We start from the raw sequence: 25,331 nt of genomic DNA on the forward strand, positions 1-25,331 counted from the left end.
TTATACACCTCTGGCCGGGCCAAGTTAAAATATGCATGTGTATATATACATATATATATCATGCCTGAGATCTAGAGCTGCCAATTATGGCCAAAGTAATAATTAAGATTATTGTTATCAATATTGAAATCATGATTACTGATTGTTAGGTAAAGCAGTGTTGGAGTGTGAACTTAATACCATCATGTCATTTGTAATGTCTAATAAAAAAGACTATAGATAAACGTTATACATATATCCAAAGACAAATATTACTTTTTGTTATTCTTTAATAATACCAATTTGTCAGCTTGTTGTCATTCCACGATGCCTTTATCTCAATTTTTACATTTTGATAGAGGGAGGTTTTTTTATTATTTATTTAAGTTATGTACATTTATATGTACATGTAGATGATGTATCGGGACAAATCCATTAAGAGTTTGAGCAGAAATTTGTTGTATAGGAATTAACTACACACAATAACACATTAACAACGTGTTATGTCACATGAATAGTTTTTGATGTAATACATGACATGAAAACTAACACAAGTAATGTAAAAAAAACAACCGGTCTTTACTTTTCAAAATAAAACACACAGCAGTTTGGCGAATGAAGATAAAGTCGAATAAACATGCTTTGTTCTTCTTCAATGCCTCGTATCAGTACAACAGTTTGGCCAACCAAAATAAAGAGTGACACTCCTCACATCGAATACACAATCTTCATAGCCTGCGTTCAATTCGATGAGATGACAAAACATTAAGGCTGGTATTGATGTTATTTGAACACTGATACAGTTTGCAGATAAATAAAGGAGGAGTGAACAGACTAGTAAACAAAGTAAAAACAAACTTTATAAACAAGTTGTAACAACATTTACGACACATCACCTGCTGCATGTTTTCTCACGTCATTAACTCTCAGTCACAGCAGCTGATGAACGCTGTATTGACAAAATAAAAGCAACATCAAAAGTTTTCTCCTTCGCTGTATACTTATATTGTCCACACCTGTCTCCATCTAAACACAGCAGTGCGCTCTTAAACGCACGGCGGGAAGCGAGGGGAAATAATGTTAAACCAAGCGCATGGCTCCATTTACTCCGAGGGGAAATCTTCGGAGCAAAGTCCAGGCACGAATTTTTACTTTTTGTCCATATAGATAAAAAGTGTTCATGTATGAGATCTAGGGCTGCCAATTATGGCCAAAGTAATATATAAGATTATTGTTATCAATATTGAAGTCATGATTACTGATTGTTAGGTAAAGCAGTGTTGGGGTGTGAATGTAATACCATCATGTCATTTGTAATGTCTAATTTAAACACTATAGTTATCCATATACAGTATCTAAAGACACATGTTATTTATTTTTTATTCTTTAATAATGTCAACTTGTCAGCTTTTTGTCATTACATGATGCCTTTATCTCAATTTTTAAGTTTTGAAAGAGGGAGTCTTTAAATTTTTTATTTATCTAGAATCCATCCATCCATCCATCTTCTTCCGCTTATCCGAGGTTGTGTCGCGGGGGCAGCAGCCTAAGCAGGAAAGCCCAGACTTCCCTCTCCCCAGCCACTTCGTCCAGCTCCTCCCAGGGGATCCCAAGGCGTTCCCAGGCCAGCCGGGAGAAATAGGCTTCCCAACGTGTCCTGGGTCTTCCCTGTGGCCTCCTACCCGTCGGATGTGTCTGAAATATCTCCCTAGGGAGGCGTTGGGGTGGCATCCTGACCAGATGCCCGAACCACCTCATCTGACTCCTCTCCATGTGGAGGAGCAGCGGCTTTACTTTGAGCTCCTCCCGGATGACAGAGCTTCTCACCCTATCTCCAAGGTAGAGCCCTGCCACCCGGTGGAGGAAACTCATTTCGGCCGCTTGTACCCGTGATCTGGTCCTTTCGGTCATAACCCAAAGCTCATGACCATGGGTGAGGATGGGAACATAGATCGACCGGTAAATTGAGAGCTTTGCCTTCCAGCACAGCTCCTTCTTCACCACAACGGATCGATACAGCGTCCGCATTACTGAAGACGCCGCACCGATCCGCCTGTCGATCTCACGATCCACTCTTCCGTCACTCGTGAACAAGAGTCCGAGTTACTTGAACTCCTCCACTTGGGCCAGGGTCTCCTCCCCAACTCTGAGATGGCACTCCACAGTACATTTTTATGTACATGGAGATGCTGTATCGGGACAAATCCATTAAGAGTTTGAGCAAAAATATGTCATAAAAATTAACTACACACAACTACACACGTGCTATGTGCTACTTCAAAAACCATGCATGGTTTTTGAAGTAATACTTTTGGGACATAAAAAACAAACAAGCAATGTAAAAAAACATGTATACTTTTTGATATCAAAATAAAACACAAAGCAGTTTGGTTAATGAAGATAAAGTCAAATAAACAAGTTGTATTTTTTTCCAAAGTCCCCTATCAGTACAACAGTTTGGCCAACCAAAATAAAGAGAAGTAAACAAAGTAAAGATTTTTATAAACAATTTGGGACAATGTTCATGACACATCACCTTCTGCATGTTTCCCCACCTCGTTAACTCTGTCACAGCAGCTGATGAACGCTGTATTGAGAAAATGAAAGCAACATCAAATAGTTTTATACTGCGCTGTTTACTTTTAGTGTGTCATTAAACCAACCGCTTGGCTCTGATTACTCTGAGGGGGAAATATCTGGAGTAAATTCTGTGTCGTTAGGCCGCCATGATTATTAAGCCAAACGATGCTGGTGCGCATGCGCCTGACTTCGTGTTGCCTAAAATGCATTAATAGATGACAGTTTTACGGTAATCAAAACATTAGACGGTGTTGCTAACCATCTGGACTTTTATCGCAAATTATCATCATACTGTTTACGGTTACATCCCTCGTCCATAAACAAGTAAAGAACCAAGGGCGGTCACGTCATGTTCTTGCCGTCGATGTTGGTAAATTTTTTAAGGCATGACAGCAAATGACATAGGCGGTGGCGGCAGTTGCCGTGGTTCAATTAGAGCCCTGACTTTGTGTTTACCACTTGCCTGTGCATGGAAGGTGGTATATAAGTAAAGTTTGATTTGATTTGATGTTTGTCCATAACCGTTTCATGTCTCCTGACAGAGCGCAGGCACGTTTGAGGATGTTGAGAAGCCCAAACCATCTTACCAGAAAACTAGGCCCGTGGAGGCTGGTAAGCACCCCCACTGTGTATTTTGTGACAACTTCAAAGCCTCCAAGATTTCAGATTTTCCACTGCACACTGCCTTAAAACAGACAGCACTTCGGTCATCTGCATTTAATTGTCCTGATTTGAATCTTAAGTTAAAGTACCAAGGATTCTCACACACACGCACTAGTGTATCAGTTGGAATGATACACTGTGCCAGACGAAAAACAAGGCCTACCATATTTTTCGGAGTAAAAGTCGCTCCAGAGTATAAGTCGCACCCGCCGAAAATGCATGATAAAGAAGAAAAAATATATATATAAGTCGCATTTTTGGGGGAGATTTATTTGATAAAACCCAACACCAAGAATAGACATTTGAAAGGTAATTTAAAATAAAGAATAGTGAACAAAAGGTGGAATAAGTATACGTTATATGACTCATAAATAACCAACTGAGAAGGTGCCTGGTATATTAACATAACATATTATGGTAAGAGTCATTCAAATAACTGTAACATATAGAACATGCTATACGTTTACCAAACAATCTGTCACTCCTAATTGCTAAATCCCAGGAAATCTTATACGTCTAGTCTCTTGCGTGAATGAGCTAAATAATATTATTTGATATTTTACAGTAATGTGTTAATAATTTCACACATAAGTCGCTCCTGAGTATAAGTCGCACCCCCGGCCAAACTATGAAAAAAAACTGCGACTTATAGTCCGAAAAGTACGGTACCTATATTACAATTATGGCAAATGGCTGGTAGCCCAGGAAAAGAGACATGCCTTTTTATTTAAAAGGAGACTAAGAAAACCAAGATATTGAACTGCTGCTACAAAATGGAAACTTTGGAATGGACTTTGAACACAGCAGACCACCGCTAAAGTATATCAAGCTAATCTTTCCACATGTTTTAATTTTTTTATAATTTAATGCGTATCGTGTATCCCCAAATTAAGGATGTAACGATAAACGGTATTAATGATAACCACAGTAAAAGTCCCTACATTTAGTATTCCCGTTTTAAATCAAGTTTATTGAAAAAGAGTGATTGATAACCACACTTTGATAAACTGGTGCCAACTCACTAGCTTAAATGCTAACATGAAAACAAAAGACATAAACATTGTACCCCAATCTAAACTGCTGTCTGAGCTACTAAGCTATTCAATTGTGCCCATTGATTATACTAGCTATACAATTTGAGACTCTTTCAAAATAAGATAACCGGAAGACAAAACCCCTGACAAGACCCCTGGTTCTACAAATTTGCCAATGGAAGAGCCTTGTTGGGTGAGTACGTTGCAGTGGTGTGCTGTCAAGGCCTTCTCTGCTGGCCTGACATAAATCATGATCATAAATTAATAAAAGTTACTTTTATTTTACTTACTCTTCACGGTGGCAGAAGCGTTAGTGCGTCTGCCTCAATACGAAGGTCCCGAGTAGTCCTGGGTTCAATCCCGGGCTCGGGATTTTTCTGTGTGGAGTTTGCATGTCCTCCCCGTGAATGCGTGGGTGGTTCCCTCCGGGTACTCCGGCTTCCTCCCACTTCCAAAGACATGCACCTGGGGATAGTTTGATTGGCAACACTAAATTGGCCTTAGTGTGTGAATGTGAGTGTGAATGTTGTCTGTCTATCTGTGTTGGCCCTGCGGTGAGGTGGCAACTTGTCCAGGGTGTACACCGCCTTCTGCCCGAATGTAGCTGAGATAGGCACCAGCGGCCCCTGTGACCCCAAAGGGAATAAGCGATGGAAAATGTATGGACGGATAAACTTTTATTTTAAATTTAGTTTCCATAAATATATAAACATTTTCATCATATTCTCTTCATGTTATCTTGGGCTCCAGTGTTGCTAGTTTTGACGTTAGAGGTTTTATCCAATCAGAATTTAGCTGGTTTTGTTGCCAGCTCTGTATGAATTTTGCCGAAGTCTTTCTAAATCAACATTAGCGGCGGCTGTGCAGTGTAAACGAACGAAAGACATTTAGTTGATAGACAGTTGCAATAGCCAATCAGATCACAGGTTGTAGACAGTCACCAATCTATTTTGCCTTATGTTAAACGTGACTGTGTTTACTTGACAAGTGATACTCACTTGTCACTCCCATTACAAGTTGTCATTTGTTTTCGCAAGTACCAACATCCATCCATCCATCCATTTTCTACCGCTTATTCCCTTTTGGGGTCGCGGGGGGCGCTGGCACCTATCTCAGCTACAATCGGGCGGAAGGCGGGGTACACCCTAGACAAGTCGCCACCTCATCGCAGGGCCAAGTACCAACATGAAAATGAAAGACATGAACATTGTACCCCAATCTAAACTGCTGTCTGAGTAACTAAGCTATTCAATTGTGCACATTAAATATGATCATGATACAGCTTTCTATTAACTCGGTTAGCAGAGAAATAACCATTACTCCGTTTTTTAACCCACACTGAAGGAAAGAAAAAATGTTGATTAGGTGGCAGATATATACTTGCAGGGCAATTTTCAAAAAGGATATTTAAAGACAAACTACACCTCGTGAAACGAGGTCGGCCGACCCCGGAAGCTGACTAAGCTGTCCTGGCAGTGAAATGGTTTGCCCGCTACTCCCACTTGAATCGACCAACTATGATACTGGTGCTCCCACTGGCTTATCTGGCGTCTGCCGAGTGCTTCAAATTGTGAGGTCAAATATTTGATTTCTTAATTTTTTTCGTGTATAATTTTTTTTCTTTTTACAATTATTTAAATTTTGACTGTACCACCTAAATTATATTTGAATAACTGAGGAACGTTTATAGATTTTTAAAAGTGCCAATAAGTAGCTTATTTTTTACTCTGTTGCGGTGATTCAAGGCACAGTATTGCGCAAGTGTGTTTCTGTATATCATATTATTTCTCCAGCTGTGGTCATGTGGTGACATAGATCAGTGGTTCTCAAATGGGGGTATGCGTCCCCCTGGAGGTACTTGAAGGTATGCCAAGGGGTACGTGAGATTTTTTTTTTTTTAAATATTCTAAAAATAGCAACAATTCAAAAATCCTTTATAAATATATTTATTTAATAATACTTAAAAAAAATATGAATGTAAGTTCATAAACTGTGAAAAGAAATGCAACAATGCAATATTCAGTGTTGACAGCTAGATTTTTGGACATGTGGACATGTTCCATAAATATTGATGTTAAAGATTTCTTTTTTTGTGAAGAAATGTTAAGAATTAAGTTCATGAATCCAGATGGATCTTTATTACAATCCCCAAAGAGGGCACTTTAAGTTGATGATTACTTCTATGTTTCGAAATCTTTATTTATAATTGAATCACTTCTTTATTTTTCAATACGTTTTTAGATATTTTTATATCTTTTTTTCCCAAATAGTTCAAGAAAGACCACTACAAATGAGCAATATTTTGCACTGTTATACAATTTAATAAATCAGAAACGTATTACTTAGTGCTGTATTTTACTTCTTTATCTCTTTTTTTCAACCAAAAATGCTTTGCTCTGATTAGGGGGTACTTGAATGAAAAAAAAAATGTTCACAGGGGGTACATCACTGAAAAAAGTTTGAAAACCACTGACATAGATTATGGTATTTTGAGAGGTCTGCCACTGGTTGTGGTTCTGTGCAATGGAAAAGAGGCATCTTATTTTCATAAATAAGCATTCTCATTCCTACAAATAATGTCTCTTATTCCCCAATTGTTCTTTTGTCAGCTGGCAGCAGCACAGGCAGTATTAAGGCCCAGTTTGAGAACATTGCCAGGCAGAAGGAGGAAGAAGACAGAAAGAGAGCTGAGGAGGAGAGAGCACGTCGACAGGCCAAGGAGAAACAGGAGCAAGAGGAGGCACGTCGTAAAATAGAAGAGAGGGCCAAAACCCCCTCCCCGGTCCCAATTGCTAGCCCCGTTACGACTCCTAGCCCGACTCCAGCAGTCCAACCTTCTGCTTTTCCAACATACCAGGTAGGCTTCAAGATGCCTGTTCCCTTGTACAGTTTAGTTTTTCCTCGTTCATTGATCTTTCCAATATATCAGCAACTGCTACTGAAAACATTTTTTCCATGTATTCGGTCTTGATAATAATTCAAATTCAACTAGTACCTCCATTTTCCTTCGTGATAAACTCCAAAATGTCAAATATTTTGGACAGTTAAGCAATTTTTACTTGGAACAGTTGAGCGCCATAAAGTATTGTGAATGCTCTGCAGGGAGGTGTTTTGTTTTATGCTGAAGCACTTGCAGGTTAAAGTAGCACGTTAGTACCGTATTTTTCGGATTATAAGTCGCTCCGGAGTATACGTGGCACTGGCCGTAAATGCATAATAAAAAAGGAAAAAAAAATTTGGGGGGGGGGGGAAATGTATTTGATAAAATCCAACACCAATTGAAAGGCAATTTAAAATAAATAAAGAATAGTGAACAACAGGCTGAATAATTGTACGTTATATGACGCATAAATAACCAACTGAGAAGGTGCCTGGTGCCTGGTATGTTAACGTAACATATTATGGTAAATAACTATAACATATAGAACATGCTATACGTTTACCAAACAATCTGTCACTCTTAATCGCTAAATCCCATGAAATTTTCTTCCTCGATGTCTCTTCTAAACAACTCTGCCAACTCCAAAGGTATGCGCCGCTTCCTCTTGTCGTTTTCTGTTGCATATTTCACTACGTCCAGTTTGTAATCTGCAGTACATGATTTCCTTTTCGGTGCCATTTTTGTTCTTCTCAGTTTTTATTAGTTACCGCCAACGATGAAATGATCCATTTTAATAGCTACTGCAGTAGCACATAGCAGTTAGCATTCCATGACCCACAATGCACTTCTACCATGACCCTCCTCCGCCATATTCTTATTGGTTGACGTGTGTGTGACGATTGCTGACATTTTCTTCGTCTCTTCCGCGAATTAGTTAAATAATATTTGATATTTTACAGTAATGTGTTAATAATTTCACACATAAGTCGCTCCCGTGTATATGTCTTTGCCCGGCCAAACTATCAATCAATCAATCAATCAATGTTTACTTATATAGCCCTAAATCACTAGTGTCTCAAAGGGCTGCACAAACCACCACGACATCCTCGGTAGGCCCACATAAGGGCAAGGAAAACTCACACCCAGTGGGACATCGGTGACAATAATGACTATGAGAACCTTAGAGAGGAGGAAAGCAATGGATGTCGAGCGGGTCTAACATGATACTGTGAAAGTTCAATCCACAATGGATCCAACACAGTCGCGAGAGTCCAGTCCAAAGCGGATCCAACACAGCAGCGAGAGACCCGTTCACAGCGGAGCCAGCAGGAAACCATCCCAAGCGGAGGCGGATCAGCAGCGCAGAGATGTCCCCAGCCGATACACAGGCAAGCAGTACATGGCCACCGGATCGGACCGGACCCCCTCCACAGGGGAGAGTGGGACATAGAAGAAAAAGAAAAGAAACAGCAGATCAACTGGTCTAAAAAGGGAGTCTATTTAAAGGCTAGAGTATACAAATGAGTTTTAAGGTGAGACTTAAATGCTTCTACTGAGGTGGCATCTCGAACTGTTACCGGGAGGGCATTCCAGAGTACTGGAGCCCGAACGGAAAACGCTCTATAGCCCGCAGACTTTTTTTGGGCTTTGGGAATCACTAACAAGCCGGAGTCCTTTGAACGCAGATTTCTTGCCGGGACATATGGTACAATACAATCGGCAAGATAGGATGGAGCTAGACCGTGTAGTATTTTATACGTAAGTAGTAAAACCTTAAAGTCACATCTTAAGTGCACAGGAAGCCAGTGCAGGTGAGCCAGTACAGGCGTAATGTGATCAAACTTTCTTGTTCTTGTCAAAAGTCTAGCAGCCGCATTTTGTACCAACTGTAATCTTTTAATGCTAGACATGGGGAGACCCGAAAATAATACGTTACAGTAGTCGAGGCGAGACGTAACAAACGCATGGATAATGATCTCAGCGTCTTTAGTGGACAGAATGGAGCGAATTTTAGCGATATTACGGAGATGAAAGAAGGCCGTTTTAGTAACGCTTTTAATGTGTGCCTCAAAGGAGAGAGTTGGGTCGAAGATAATACCCAGATTCTTTACCGTGTCACCTTGTTTAATTCTTTGGTTGTCAAATGTTAGAGTTGTATTATTAAATAGAGTTCGGTGTCTAGCAGGACCGATAATCAGCATTTCCGTTTTTTTGGCGTTGAGTTGCAAAAAGTTAGCGGACATCCATTGTTTAATTTCATTAAGACACGCCTCCAGCTGACTACAATCCGGCGTGTTGGTCAGCTTTAGGGGCATGTAGAGTTGGGTGTCATCAGCATAACAGTGAAAGCTAACACCGTATTTGCGTATGATGTCACCTAGCGGCAGCATGTAGATGCTGAAGAGTGCAGGGCCAAGGACCGAACCCTGGGGAACTCCACACGTTACCTTAACGTAGTCCGAGGTCACATTGTTATAGGAGACACACTGCATCCTATCAGTAAGATGAGAGTTAAACCAAGACAGGGCTAAGTCTGACATACCAATTCGTGTTTTGATACGTTCTAATAAAATATTATGATCGATGGTATCGAAAGCAGCGCTAAGATCGAGGAGCAGCAACATAGATGACGCATCAGAATCCATCGTTAGCAATAGATCATTAGTCATTTTTGCAAGGGCTGTCTCCGTGGAGTGATTTGCTCGGAAACCGGATTGAAAGGTATCACATAGATTGTTAGACGCTAAGTGTTCATTTAACTGCTCCGCAACAATTTTTTCAAGGATTTTCGAAATAAAGGGAAGGTGAGATACCGGTCGGTAGTTTACCATGAGGTCAGGATCGAGGTTAGGTCTTTTAAGAAGAGGATGAATAACCGCTTTTTTGAATGCTAGGGGAACAGTGCCCGAGGAGAGTGATAAGTTTATAATATTTAGCACTGATGGACCTAATAATACAAAGAGCTCCTTGATCAGTTTCCCAGGAAGAGGGTCAAGTAAGCATGTTGTCTGTTTTATTCCATTTACACGTTGTAACAATTCCTCTAATGTTATTTCCTCAAAACGAGAGAAACAATTTTGGAGGGCAGTATCCGCCGTATATACCATCGTATCAGTGTTAATAGAACCCCGTTGTAGCTGGGACGCATTGTCTTTAATCTCCTTTCTAATGACTTCAATTTTCTTACTAAAGAATTGCATAAAGTCATCAGCTGAGTGGGTTGAGCTACTGGAAGGGGTCCCTTGTTGGGTTAGCGATGCTACCGTACTAAACAAAAATTTAGGATCGTTTTTATTACGGTGGATGAGATTTGAGTAATATTTAGCTTTAGCTAAGGTAAGCATGCGTTTATAAGTTATTAAACCATCACTCCATGCTTGATGGTGCACCTCAAGTTTAGTCGTGCGCCATTTGCGTTCCAGCTTTCTACATAATAATTTCTGAGCTCTAGTTTCTTCTGTAAACCACGGGGTGCGCTTTTTTGGAGCCTTTTTTAACTTTAGCGGTGCTATGTTATCAATGGTTTCGCGCAGGGTGTCGTTAAAGTTGTTAGTGAGGTTATCAATAGAGCCCACATACTTTGGGAATGGTGCCATAACCGAGGGCAGTAGGTCAGCAAGAGTTGTCGTTGTGGCCGTATTAATGTTGCGGCTGCTATAGCAGTTTTTATTATTAGTTTGACGAACATGCGTCTGAACCTCGAATTTTATAAGGTAATGATCGGACAATACTTTAGTATACGGGAGTATCGTAACTTTGGAGACGGTGATACCCCTGACAAGCAATAGGTCTATCGTATTACCTTTGCGATGCGTGGGTTCATTTATTATTTGTGTGAGACCACAGCTATCAATTACAGTCTGGAGCGCTACGCACGGTGGGTCCGATGGGGTATTCATATGGATATTAAAGTCCCCCATTATGATTATATTATCGGCGTGTGTCACTAGATCAGCAACGAACTCTGAGAATTCATTGATAAAGTCCGAATAGGGCCCTGGGGGGCGGTAGATAACAGCCAGGTGCAGAGGCAGCGGTGTAACTATGAAAAAAACTGCAACTTATAGTCCGAAAAATACGGTATTTCAAAAGGAAAGACAATTATTTTTTTCAATTTGGATAACTGTTTTCTAAACACACCTTTTCTGTGTGCCGTATGAATAATAAATAATGCAGGTAATGGGGATTCACCCACAGTATTTCATCAACGACACAACAAGCTATAGTGACATTGTTATTGTAGGACTTAACACAAACAGCTTTCCTGCAGAGGTGGGACCAAGTCATTGTTTTACAAGTCACAAGTAAGTCGCAAGTCTTTGCCCTCAAGTCTCGAGTCAAGTCCCGAGTCAAGACAGCCAAGTCCGAGTCAAGTCCAAAGTCAATACTGGAAAGTCTCAAGTCAAGTCCCAAGTCCTGCATTTTGGGTTTCGAGTCATTTCAAGTCTTTTTAACCACAGACTAATATATGTACACAGATTGTGTATGCTTTTAAAACGCTGTATGTATTTATTATAGAAAAAACAGTGCTCACATTGCACTTCATAATAGCACTATTAACCAGTTATTCTAAACATTTAACTCATTCCTTTACAGTATAAACACATTTGAAAAAACAAGTGCAACTGTACTTATTTGCACAAAAGTGTAACTAGTTCATCAGCAGTTTATATCATGTTGTTACCTTATCTCATTGATATCATCTCATACTGTATGTGTTTATGTGTGCTTACACATGAAAAACAACAAATAGATGAACATAACAATGAACAGTGCTGTACTTGTTAGATGTCAGGGCTCTAAGGAATATGTACACATATTCTTAATATAGTATACATTTTAACTGACCTTTATTTGACTATGTTTGTCTTTATATTGCACAATTGTAGTGGTCTTTCTTGAACTATTTAAAAAAAAAAAAAGTAAATATAACTAAAAACTTGTGGAAAAATAAACAAGTGATTCAATTATAAATAAAGATTTCTACACATAGAAGTAATCATCAACTTAAAGTGCCCTCTTTGGGGATTGTAATAGAGATCCATCTGAAATCATCAACTTCATTCTTAACATTTCTTCACAAAAAAGAAATCTTTAACATCAATATTTATGGAACATGTCCACAAAAAAATCTAGCTGTCAACACTGAATATTGCGTTGTTGCTTTTCTTTTCACAGTTTATGAATTTACATTCATATTTTGTTGAAGTATTTTTCAATAAGTATATTTATTAAGGATTTTGAATTGTTGCTGTTTTTAGAATATTTAAAAAAATATCATGTACTCCTTGGCATACCTTCAAGTACCCCCATTTGAAAACTTCTGGTCTATTGGTCCGTAAGATATATAGATATCTAATGTATTCATACATTGTTTATGTAGGATATACACAGGTATATACAACCTAATCATATTGTTTATTCAACTTCAAAATAGTTGACTGTTTTTTTCCCCTTCTCTGGGATTATATTCCCAGTTTTGATCTCAGACGTCTGGTCACTTATAGCATATAAAAATATTCTATTACTGTTAAACAAATTATGAACATGCCAAAACATGTGTCCTTTATCATAGTTACACGTATGACAAAAAAGCGCGTGAATATAAGTGGTATTCAGTGAGGTAATATGAATTAAATGCGCTGACAGTTCATTGCTCCTGCCAAATGAATTGCACTGAGTGGAGCGGATCACCACTCCAAGATGGCGTCTCGTCTGCGGCAATAGGCAGTAGCGCTCGATGCTGCGTCTACTTATAAGATGTCTATGGTTATAACGTTAGCAGTGAGTTTACAGCCTCACTGATTTAACTACACAGCAAATAAAAGTCACGTTACTCAGCCAATAAACGTTAGCTTACATTCAAAACTTACCCTTTGTGCAACTTCAAATGTCGAACGAAGTTGTAAAATGATGCGTCTCCGCCTGTAATCTTCCAACCGCATGTTTTGCATACAGCAATTCCTGTTTTGTTGACCAAGTCGTAGTTTTAATACCCGAACGAAACACTTCAAGGCATAATTTTCTTCACTTATTCTTCTGTTGTTTGAAAGCTCTTCTTCGTTGGTTTTCCTGCAATTTGATTGGGTGAATGCTGTGTGACGAAAACAACATGATGTAATTTGATTGGCTGTTGTACTGAAAGGTAGCGCACAGGATGTCATCACACACTTGTTGACAGACATGCGAACACAATGGAAGATACGGAGCGCTCCTGAATAACTTTTTAATCGTTGGGTTTTGGGGAAAGTAGCAAGTCATGTCAAGTCAAAAGGCTCAAGTCCAAGTCAAGTCACAAGTCACTGATGTTAAAGTCTAAGTCGAGTTGCAAGTATTTTTACATTTTGTCAAGTCGAGTCTAAAGTCATCAAATTCATGACTCGAGTCTGACTCGAGTCCAAGTCATGTGACTCGAGTCCACACCTCTGCTTTCCTGACATGGTGACATGCCTTGCTCCTCACTTGAAATACATTGCAATAAGATACCAATCTGGACTGAATGAGAAACAAGAGCAATCATATGAACTACTATGAATAGACAACACAATTATATGTATAGAATTAGCCCACATTTAATGTTTTTCTGTATATGACTAGACCAACTACGTACTGTATATACAGTGGGGCAAAAAAGTATTTAGTCAGCCACCGATTGTGCAAGTTCTCCCACTTAAAATGATGACAGAGGTCTGTAATTTTCATCATAGGTACACTTCAACTGTGAGAGACAGAATGTGAAAAAAAAATCCAGGAATTCACATTGTAGGATTTTTAAATAATTTATTTGTAAATTATGGTGGAAAATAAGTATTTGGTCACTTCAAACAAGGAAGATCTCTGGCTCTCACAGACCTGTAACTTCTTCTTTAAGAAGCTCTTCTGTCCGCCACTCGTTACCTGTATTAATGGAACCTGTTTGAACTCGTTATCTGTATAAAAACACACCTGTCCACAGCCTCAAACAGTCAGACTCCAAACTCCACTATGGCCAAGACCAAAGAGCTGTCGAAGGACACCAGGAAAAGAATTGTAGACCTGCACCAGACTGGGAAGAGTGAATCAACAATAGGCAAGCAGCTTGGTGTGAAAAAATCAACTGTGGGAGCAATCATCTGAAAATGGAAGACATACAAGACCATTGATAATCTCCCTCGATCTAGGGCTCCATGCAAGATCTCATCCCGTGGGGTCAAACTGATCATGAGAACAGTGAGCAAAAATCCCAGAACCACACGGGGGGAACTGGTGAATGACCTGCAGAGAGCTGGGACCAAAGTAACAAGGGTTACCATCAGTAACACACTACGCCGACAGGGAATAACATCCTGCAGTGCCAGACGTGTCCCCCTGCTTAAGCCAGTGCATGTCCAGGCCCGTCTGTAGTTTGCCAAAGAGCACATGTTTGATACAGCAGAGGATTGGGAGAATGTCATGCGGTCAGATGAAACAAAAATAGAACTTTTTGCTATAAACTGAACTCGTCGTGTTTGGAGGAAGAAGAATACTGAGTTGCATCCCAAGAACTACAATACCTACTGTGAAGCATGGGAGTGGAAACATCATGCTTTGGGGCTGTTTTTCTGCTCAAGGGACAGGACGACTGATCCGTGTTAGGGAAAGAATGAATGGGGCCATGTATCGTGAGATTTTGAGCCAAAACCTCCATCAGTGAGAGCTTTGAAGATGAAACGTGGCTGGGTCTTCCAGCATGACAATGATCCCAAACACACAGCCCGGGCAACGAAGGAGTGGCTCCGTAAGAAGCATTTGAAAGTCCTGGAGTGGCCTAGCCAGTCTCCAGACCTCAACCCCATAGAAAATCTGTGGAGGGAGTTGAAAGTCTGTGTTGCTCTGTCTCTCACAGTTGAAATGATGAAAATTACAGACCTCTGTCATCATTTCAAGTGGGAGAACTTGCACAATCGGTGGCGGACTAAATACTTTTTTGCCCCACTGTATTATGCACTGGGTGCTCCGTGTATCAGAATCAATATCATGGTGACTTACTCGTTCTTAGTCCCTTCTCAAAACGGTTGACCGACTGTGGTGCTCTAAGATGGTCGGGGAGAGCGTTCCAGAGTTCGGGTGTGGTCGAACAGAAAGTCCGGCGGCCCATTGTATGTTTGTCCTCATGGGTTTGAGGAGCTTGGTGTTTGAGGAGCAGAGGTTGCGGGGAAACTTAGTCCTTGAGGTAGAAGGGGGCGTTGCCGTAGATGCATTGATGTGTTAGCAGGTTCATATTGAATCTGGTCCGTGATTCAATAGGGAGACAGTTAAAGTACCAATGATTGTCACACACATCAAAAAAAGGAAAGATGTTGAAATAAAGCAATTAAAACATTTGTTTTTCCACATCTTCTGTGGTAGTTTGAGTATGTTACTAGCAATTAACAAAAGCAAGATAAATAGCAAGCGTTTCGTATTCATTCCAGCGACAAAATCCACAAAACCAATACAGTCACACCCAATCAATAATTACATTTTTACTCCTGTCTTTTTAAACTCTTCTTGGTTTTAGATTACAGTAGCATAGAATTGGGATTTCTTAAAATGACAACACATGAACTAAACCAACTCAGGTGGTTTTGTTAAACCACTGTGATGTCATTAGCCTCATATGTCACATTAACCTGAAATGTTGTAACACTAGGTGATGTCATGGACATCATATGTCACATAAACCTGAAATATTGTAACACTATGTGACGTCATGGACATCATATGTCACATAAACCTGAAATGTTGTAACACTAAGTGACGTCATGGACATCATATGTCACATAAACCTCAAATGTTAAACACTAATGCTATTGACCCCAATATGTCACATGAACCCAAAATCTTAAACACTCTGTGACGTCATGGTTGTCATATGTCACATAAACCTGACAAGGTCCTCAAATGTAGCATAAAAATCAGGTTCATAAAAAAACAACACAGTTGCAAAAATCTCAATAGATCACTATGTTCCTAAAATTCTGGGTCACTAACAGTCTGATTCCCAGGCCTGTAGGACCATTGGATAGGCAGGCACTTCTGAGATGAATCTGACTAAAAATTGCGGTAATAAATGTAACAGAATGTATTTTCCCTGTTAGAACAAAGATTATGACGCTGCTGAAGAAAATGGAGAACCACTCTATGATGCCGTACCAAAGGGTAACTTTGAGCAAGAAGTGCTTTACAATGCCGCAGCTGAAGGTACACACACACACACACACACACACACACAGTAACGTGTGTGTGTGTGTTTTAACCTCTCTTTGAATAATCAGTAATTAAATAACTGTGTCAGCTGACTGGTGATAAAATACCCCAGCTGGTAACAAATAGTATTTGCATTGCAGAGGCGCAGTACGAGTATGGCGAGGACCCTGGGATGACAGCGGTTGCCCTGTATGATTACCAAGCAGGTGAGGGTGGTGAAATAAAAAAAACTTTCTAAAGTCTTGTAGTGCGAGTGTATGATCGGTCAACAAATTGATTGTGCTAATGTTGAGCTTTGTCTAGTAGCAGGTGTGAGCTAACATTGATACCCTTGGAGGATTTTGTATTGCTTTAAAGAAGGCAGTGGAAGGAGTGCATTCATCACCAATCTTTATTTGTCTGTGTCAGCCGGCGAAGACGAGATCTCCTTCGACCCGGATGAGGTCATCACCAACATTGAGATGATCGATGAGGGCTGGTGGAGAGGCATGTGCAGGGGGGTTTATGGGCTTTTCCCTGCCAATTACGTGGAAGTCCGCACCCAATGATGTCACCCTGCACACAAGGGGATGCTTTCCAATACTCTTAGCATGTCATGCTTTTCTCTTCAGATCTCCTTTCCATATCATAGTGCTTCAACACTGTGCAAGACATCTCAGGTCTTCTCCTAGCTTTCCTTTGCTCCTTTCCACCCCCCTAACTTGATTATTCTGCAGGATGAGAAAAGATGACTCAACACATAAAACGTGACTAGGTGTTGAAACTCTGGTAAATGTTTCTACCTTGAAGCCATGAGTTGCATTTTAGGACTTAATGGGTCATCTCCCAGAATTAAGCATCAAAAACGGCCGATCAGGTACTACTGCTAAGATTTAGTCTTTCCAAAGACCAGATTGGTAACAAGAGTGTCTCCAAACAGGTTTGAGTGAAAGATAGGAAGTGGTCACTGGATGCTAAGAAGTCCACCCACAAGATAACCTTTCTTGCTTCTTCGGCCTTTCATCATCGTTGGTATGAAACCAAAAGACAGAACGTGGAGAAATTCTTAAAAAACACCTTATGCTTCGTATTGAAGTTCATGCAGTATGCAAATCTCCTTTGAATCTGCAATGGCATCAGTTGTATCTTGACCTTAATCTGGGCACCTGGGCATATCTCAACATGAACACTAAAGCTCATGGTTGTGATGCTATTGGCTTTGAATCATGTACAGATAGATCACATTTGTGATGTTTTGAGAGTAGATTTGAAAACATTTTTATTCCTTGTCACAATTTGTTGTTGTGTGTGGCTTTTTCTTTTGCCTTTTGGTAAAGTCCTTCTTTTGAGACTTTTCATTGACATGATATGCGCTTGTGGCCAATCCTCTGTAATGATGACCAAATGAGCCTGGGAGCTTTTCAAAAAAGATTTACCTGCAGTGGAGACAACAGGAAGAAATAGAACAAACTGTTAAGGGGATATTCCACATTCTGTGAGCAAATGTTTCTTACATATTGCTTGTTTGTGTGTGTGTGTGTGTGTGTGTGTGTGTGTGTGTGTGTGTGTGTGTGTGTGTGTGTGTGTGTGTGTGTGTGTGTGTGTGTGTGTGTGTGTGTGTGTGTGTGTGTGTGTGTGTGTGTGTGTGTGTGTGTGTGTGTGTGTGTGTGTGTGTGTGTGTGTGCGGGCTTTCATTCTTCACATCTTTGGGTTTTATAATAAAGTGACCTTTTCAAATGCATTATTTTTATCTGTACTTCTGTTTTTGAGTCTCATCACCCCTGTTGTTTTTCAATAAATGATAGTAACTTAAAAATGGCATATCAAAGTACTTTGTTTCCCCGATGGTGTCAGGTTTGTCCCTGACAGTTTGGCTATGTTTTAGTTTTTCCTCTGCGTTTGTCATTGTTTCCTGTTAGCTCTTTCATTTTGTCTTTTGTTTCCTGCTTTTTTCTCTGAGTGCTGTGTCCCCTCAGGCGCGGCTAATAAGAAGAGGAGTTAGATGGATGGTTGGTAAGAAGAAGAGGAGTAAGATGGATGGTTAATAAGAAGAAGAAAAGTAAGATGGATGGTTGAAAAGAAGAGTAAAATGGATGGTTAATAAGAAGAAGAGTAAGATGGATGGTTGATGAGGGTTAAGAAGAGGAGTAAGATGCATGGTTGATAAGAAGAAGAGGAGTAAGATGGATGGTTGATCAGTAAAGAAGTAAGATAGATGGTTGATAAGAAGAATAGTAAGATGGATGGTTGATAAGAAGAGTAAGATGGATGGTTGATAAGAAGAAGAGTAAGATGGATGGTTAATAAAATCAGCCTTCCATCTTACTCATAAGAGTAAGATGGATGGTTAAGAAGAAGAGTAAGATGGATTGTTGAGGGTTAATAAGAGAGTAAGATGGTTGATAAGAAGAGGTGGAGTAAGAAGGATGGTTAATAAAATGAGTAGGATGGAAGGTTGATAAGAAGAGTAAGATTGATATTGAGGGTTAAAAAGAAGAGGAGTAAGATGGATGGTTGATAAGAAAAGGAGTCAAATGGATGGTTAATAAGAAGAGGAGTAGGATGGATAGTTGATAGGAAGACGAGTAAGATGGATGGTAGGGACGGCGTGGCGCAGTGGAAGAGTGGCCGTGCGCAACCCGAGGGTCCCTGGTTCAAATCCCACCTAGTACCAACCTCGTCACGTCCGTTGTGTCCTGAGCAAGAAACTTCAACCTTGCTCCTGATGGGTGCTGGTTGGCGCCTTGCATGGCAGCTCCCTCCATAGGTGTGTGAATGGGTAAATGTGGAAGTAGTGTCAAAGCGCTTTGAGTACCTTGAAGGTAGAAAAGCGCTATACAAGTACAACCCATTTATATTTGATAAGAAGACGAAAAGGAGTAAGATGGGTGGTTGATGAGGGTTAATAAGAGGAGTAAGATGGATGGTTGATAAGAAGAAGAGTATGATGGATGGTTGATAAGATAAGTAAGATGGACGGTTGATAAGAAGAGGAGTAAGATGGATGTTGATAAGAAGAAGAGGAGTAAGATGGATGGTTAATGAGGGTTAAGATGAGTAAGATGGATGGTTGATAAGAAGAGGAGTAAGATGGATGGTTGATAAGAAGAGTAAGAAGGATGTTTCATAAGAAGAGTAAGATGGATAGTTGATGAGGGTTATTAAGAAAGAGTAAGATGGGTGGTTGATGAGGGTTAATAAGAGGAGTAAGATGGATGGTTGATAAGAAGAGGAGTAAGATGGATGGTTGATAAGAAGAAGAGGAGAAAGATGGATGGTCGCCTGCATGGATTGGGGGAGGGGGGGCGGGGATGTCCGGGCCCTCTACTCCTCCTACTTATAGCACACACACTCACACATATATAAGACTTTGGGGGATTGGCCTGCAGGGAGGCATGGTAGGGGGGATAAGGACGCCTCCTATGGGACTCCAGTCCTCCTGTCTTGTCCCCTGCTCATCCATCAATCTTAGCTGCATTATAGACACTTTGGATTTGGGGGGCTCGGCTTGGTTGGGACCCACCATGACCTTGATGTCCCCCAATTTTAATCGCATTATTAGTTTCAAAAGCATTCACATTTCACTCACGCTACTGTACACACACCAACAGGGACTGGAGGTCGGCTGTAACGGCTGGCCTCCTAATTTTAACTGCACAGTAGACACTCTGGGGGCCCTGTACACATGGATGAGTGGGTTGGGGTTTGGGAGTACGGTGCGCCCCTCATTGCCTCCTCGGCCAGCGCGGGTTGCGGGAACTGCGGTCTGGTGACCTTGTTGAAGGTGTTATTATTATTATGTATGTGTGTATATGTATTTATATGTATGTGCATGTATATGTATGTATGTGTATATAGATATGTGTATATATGTATATATATTTGTATGTGTGTATATGTGTATATATATATTTTTTTCTGTATTTATTTTATTTGAAAGAAAAAAATAATAGTACAATATATTATTTATTTGTGTGGGGCTTCGTGCGGGTCTCGCTTCCTGTTGAGTGGGGTCCGTGCCCGTGTGGCCCGTCCTTGCGCTGTGGAGTCTGTGTTGGTGACTTGATGCGGTGGCGGCGCGGCCCCTTTGTCTGGTCTGGATGCTGTATCTCGGTTGTTTGGGCGGTGGTGTGTTTGTGCGGGTTTGGGTTGGAGCGGTGGGGTCTATTGGTGGGGGGGGGTGTTGATGTCTCTTGTTTGCGTGTTGGCGTTTGGGCCGGCGCGGGCTGGTCTCCATGATCCTGTTGGCGTGTGGTTGCCGGTCGCAGTTTATTTATTTATTTAATTTTTTATTAATTTTTTTTCCCCCGATCACTTTGATTTGATGGGGTGGTGCTGGCTGTCTGGGGATATTGCAGCTGCTGTTTCCTATGCCGTTTGTTTGTGGTGTGGGCGCCCGAGGCTGCTGGGTCCGGTGCAGGGGGGTGGCAGATGTTGTGACTGGTGGTAGCGGGCACTCGTGGTGGTTGTCGGGGCTGACTGACCAGCTGGCTTCATACTTGTTTATTGTCGTGTTGTTTGGATTGTCGGGTGTGGGCCCGGGGTGCCCTCGCGCCCTGCTGCGCCGCCCTTGCGCGCCCGGTTTCACACCCTTGTCTGGGCCGGGCTTGTGGGGGGTTGTCCCTGGGTGGCGTGGGTACGGGGCCAGACCTGTGGGGCTTGGGGGTTTGGCTAGTTCTCAGTGGACAGTGGATGCCTGGACTTCATTGCTGTCCCTCCGACATGTGTATGGATTTGTTGTCGTATAGATATTTGTGCGTGTGTATGTGTGTATGGATGGATGCAAATGTGTGTATGTACGTATATTGGTGTGCATGTATGGTTACAAGTATGTGTGTTCATAGATGTGTATGCGTATGTGCATGTGTGGGTATGTATACATATGTTTGTATGTGTATGCGTGTATATGTATGTATATATTTATGTATGTTAATATTTATGTTTTTATGTATGTATACACATGTATGTATGTGTGTATGTTTGTGCATACATATGTAGATGTGTGTATCTGTGTGTGTGTGTATGTATGTATGTATGTGTAAGTGTATGTGTGTATATATGTATATATATGTATGTATGTATGTGTATATGTGTGTATGCATGTGTATGTGTGTGTATATATGTATATATATATGTATGTATGTGTATATGTGTGTATGCATGTGTATGTGTGTTTGTATATATATATATATATGTGTATATATGTATGTGTATCTGTATATATGTATATGTGTATATATATATATGGCTATATAATATGTATGCCGGTATGTGTATGTATGAATATATACATACACACGCGTGTGTGTATGTATATATGCAGATGTATATAGTTGTATATGTATGTGTGTGTGTGTATGTATATACGTGTATGTATATTTCTGGGGATATGCTCTGGGCATGCTGGTCAATCGGGGTCGGCGCCTCAGGCTACTGCATCCGGGCTGCATGTCTGGGGCCCCTGGGTCCCGCCGTCCATCCCTTCCAGGTGTCCTTCTTGGTTGGGGCCGGCTGGGTCTAGTCCCCTCATCCATTGTGGTAGCTTGGTGCTGCAGGGTATTCCGAATTGCTGCGAGTCGGCTAGCTGCTGAGGTAGTGAGGTTGTGTGTCAGCCTGTCTGTGAGCTTATTTATTTATTGTTTTTTTTTTTGTGTGTGTGTATGTATGCGGAGATGTGTGCATATGTATGTATGTATATATGTGTATGTGTGCATGTATGTATATATATGTGTGTATAAGTGGGTATATATATGTATGTATGTGTATATGCGGGTATATATATGTATGTATGCGTATGTATATATGTGTATGTGTGCATGTATGTATATATATATGTGTGTATATGTGGGTATATATATGTATGTATGTGTATGTATATGTGTATGTGTGCATGTATGTATATATATATGTGTGTGTGTGTATATATATGTATGTATGTGTGTGTGTGTATGTATGTATGTGTATATATACGTGTGTGTGTGTATTTATGTGTGTATATGTGTATGGATGTGTATGTGTGTATATGTATGTGTATGTATGTGTTTATGTATGTATATATATATATATATATGTGTGTATGTATATGTGTGTATGTGTAATATATGTGTGTATGTGTATGTATATATATATACATATATATGTGTATATGTATATATATATATGATTTAATGTATTATTATTTTTTTCTGTTGTTTTGTTTTGTTTTTTTACACTTTTTTTTTTGTTTGTTTTTTTTCTCCCCTCCCTCAGGGGGGGACTTCGACAGGGCGGTTGCTGGTTGTTCCATCTCCATCGTTGGGGTCCCTGCGGGTGGGGTGGGTGGTCCCCGCGGCCCTGCGCTGGGTGGTCCTGTGGCGGCCTGCTCGGGTGGGGTGGCCTGGTGTGGGCCGCGCCGTGCTCCCCGGGGGTGGGGTCGGAGGGGCCCGGGTGCTGGTGGGGCGGGGGCGGTCTTCCCGTCCGGCTGCGGGGAGTCTCTGGGTTCCCCCGGGCGGGGCGGCCCGTCTTTTTGCCCGTGTGGGGGGTTCTCTATTGCTGGCTTGGGGTCTGGCCGTCCGCTGCTTCTCTCCTGCCCTGTCCTATGACGGGCGTGTCTGTCTGCGGCCTGCTACCGGCTCTTCCGGGCGGCGCGGTGGGCCGGGCTCTGGGGTTCCCGCCGCTGGCCGGTCTGGCTGCGTGAGGCGGGTATCCCTGGTTCCCTGGGCGCAACACCTGCTGTTTGGGTTGGGCTCTCTGGGCGGCTGGGTCCGCACTCAGGCTCCCACGCACACTAGGGGTCAAATATATTGTACATACAAACACACATATACTAACACAACACACACCGTTACTCATACATACAAACGTCCATACATTGGTACCTACGCTCCCACATACATACACAAATACATTACATACCTACATACTCCAAGTCCGTCCATCCACGCGCACATTCACGGTACGAACATACATATACTGTACATATACATTTACTGTACAAACAAACATACATATACTGTACATATACATTTACTGTACAAACAAACATACATATACTGTACATATACATTTACTGTACAAACAAACATACATATACTGTACATATACATTTACTGTACAAACATTCATATACACATTCTGTTCATATACAAGCACATATACATACATACACTCATGCACATAATCATGTTTCATCAAACATATATCAATGCTGTTGCCCTAGGGTAAACTGGGTAACACAAGGCATATTGACAGAGCTTAAACCATTGTTACTATGACAATCTACAAGATTAATATAGGTTGCCTCTCTCTCTTCCCTTTCATCTTTCGGTATTCCTTCTTCTTTTTTCCTTTTTTTTTCTTTTTTATTTTATTTATTTATTTATTTATTTATTTTTTTTATTATCTTTCTAGCTATCATTATGTATACATATCGTTGCATTTGAACAACTTTATTGTTGATAATAGAGGAATCTATTGGTTTTGTTAATGATCAATAGCGCTTTTTCTATTGGTATTTGTATTGCTCCAGTTTTAGTGTAAAGATGCTCATTGTCATTACTATATTATTTATTTCACTAACTGCTTATTTGCTATCACTTTTACGATCATATTTGTACATATTATGTATGTGCTGGTGTTGTTCTATTGTTGTATTTGCTGTTGTTGTTTTTGTCTCTCTGTCTAATCCCCCTCTTATCCCGACAATTTCCCCCTCTGTCTTCCTTTTTTTCTCTTTCTATTCCCTCCTGCTCCGGCCCGGCTGCACCAAATGATAATATAAATACATTTAATAAAGTCACATTCAAATAAGACAACAAGAGAAGTATCTTACACTTCTCTCTTGTAAAGTAAATCTGAACAGCTGATATGGGCATTTACATCAACTATATGATTTGCCTGAGAAGCTGGACAGGACAAAAAAAAAAAAAAAAAGATGGATGGATGGTTGATAAGATGGATGGTTAAGGGTTAATAAGAGAAGTAAGAAGAAGAAGAAGAGGAGTAAGATGGATGGTTAATAATAAGAAGAGAAGTAAGATGGATGGTTGATAAGAGTAAGATGGATAGTTGATGAGGGTTAATAAGAGAGTAAGATGGATGGTTGATTAGAAGAAGAGTAAGATAGATGGTTGATAAAAAGAAGAGGAGGAGCAAGATGGGTGGTTGATGAGGGGTTAATAAGAGGAGTAAGATAGATGGTTGATAAGAAGAGGAGTAAGATGGATGGTTGATAAGAAGAAGAGGAGTAACATGGATGGTTGATAAGAAGAAGAGTAAGATGGATGGTTGATAAGAAGAAGAGGGGTAAGATGGATGGTTAATAAAATTAGTAAGATGGAAGGTTGATAAGAAGAGGAGTAAAATGGATGGTTGATGAGGGTTAATAAGAGCAGTAAGATGGACGGTTGATAAGAAAAAGAGGAGTAAGATGGATGGTTGATAAGAAGAGTAAGATGGATAGTTGATGAGGGTTAATAAGAGAGTAAGATGGATGGTTGATTAGAAGAGGAGTAAGATAGATGGTTGATAAAAAGAAGAGGGGGGAGCAAGATGGGTGGTTGATGAGGGGTTAATAAGTTGAGTAAGATGTATGGTTGAGAAGAAGAAGAGGAGTAAGATGGATGATTGATAAGAAGAAGAGTAAGATGGATGGTTGATAAGAAGCAGAGGAGGAGTAAGATGGATCGTTGAGGGTTAATAGGAGGAGTAAGATGGATGGTTGATAAGAAGAGTCAAATGGATGGTTGATAAGAAGAAGAGTAAGATGGATGGTTGATAACAAGAAGAGTAAGATGGATGGTCAATAAAATGAGTAAGATGGAAGGTTGATAAGAAGAAGAGTAAGATGGATAGTTGATGAGGGTTAATAAGAAGAGGAGTAAGATCGATGGTTGAAAAGAAGAGAAGTAAGATGGATGGTTGATAAGAAGAAGAGGAGTAACATGGATCGTTGATTAAGGTTAAGAAGAGGAGTAAGATGGATGGTTGATAAAAAGAAGAGTAAGATGGATAGTTGATGAGGGTTAATA

At 40.5% G+C, this 25,331-nt stretch overlaps 1 protein-coding gene across 2 annotated transcripts in view; it reads left to right on the forward strand.

Moving 5' to 3' along the window:
• Positions 1-18,064, forward strand: part of LOC133542984 (src substrate protein p85-like) — a 54,299-nt gene extending 36,235 nt beyond the window's left edge. For both annotated transcript variants that reach the window (XM_061887300.1, XM_061887301.1), the window contains 5 exons: positions 3,102-3,171; positions 6,866-7,113; positions 16,236-16,338; positions 16,485-16,550; positions 16,753-18,064. In XM_061887300.1, the coding sequence (XP_061743284.1) occupies positions 3,102-3,171; positions 6,866-7,113; positions 16,236-16,338; positions 16,485-16,550; positions 16,753-16,892 (627 nt within the window). In that variant the 3' untranslated portion in view covers positions 16,893-18,064. The remainder of the gene's footprint in view (positions 1-3,101; positions 3,172-6,865; positions 7,114-16,235; positions 16,339-16,484; positions 16,551-16,752) is intronic.
• Positions 18,065-25,331: the final 7,267 nt, after the last annotated feature.

The sequence above is a fragment of the Nerophis ophidion genome, linkage group LG25, assembly GCF_033978795.1.
Source record: "Nerophis ophidion isolate RoL-2023_Sa linkage group LG25, RoL_Noph_v1.0, whole genome shotgun sequence".
Taxonomy (NCBI): Eukaryota; Metazoa; Chordata; class Actinopteri; order Syngnathiformes; family Syngnathidae; genus Nerophis; species Nerophis ophidion.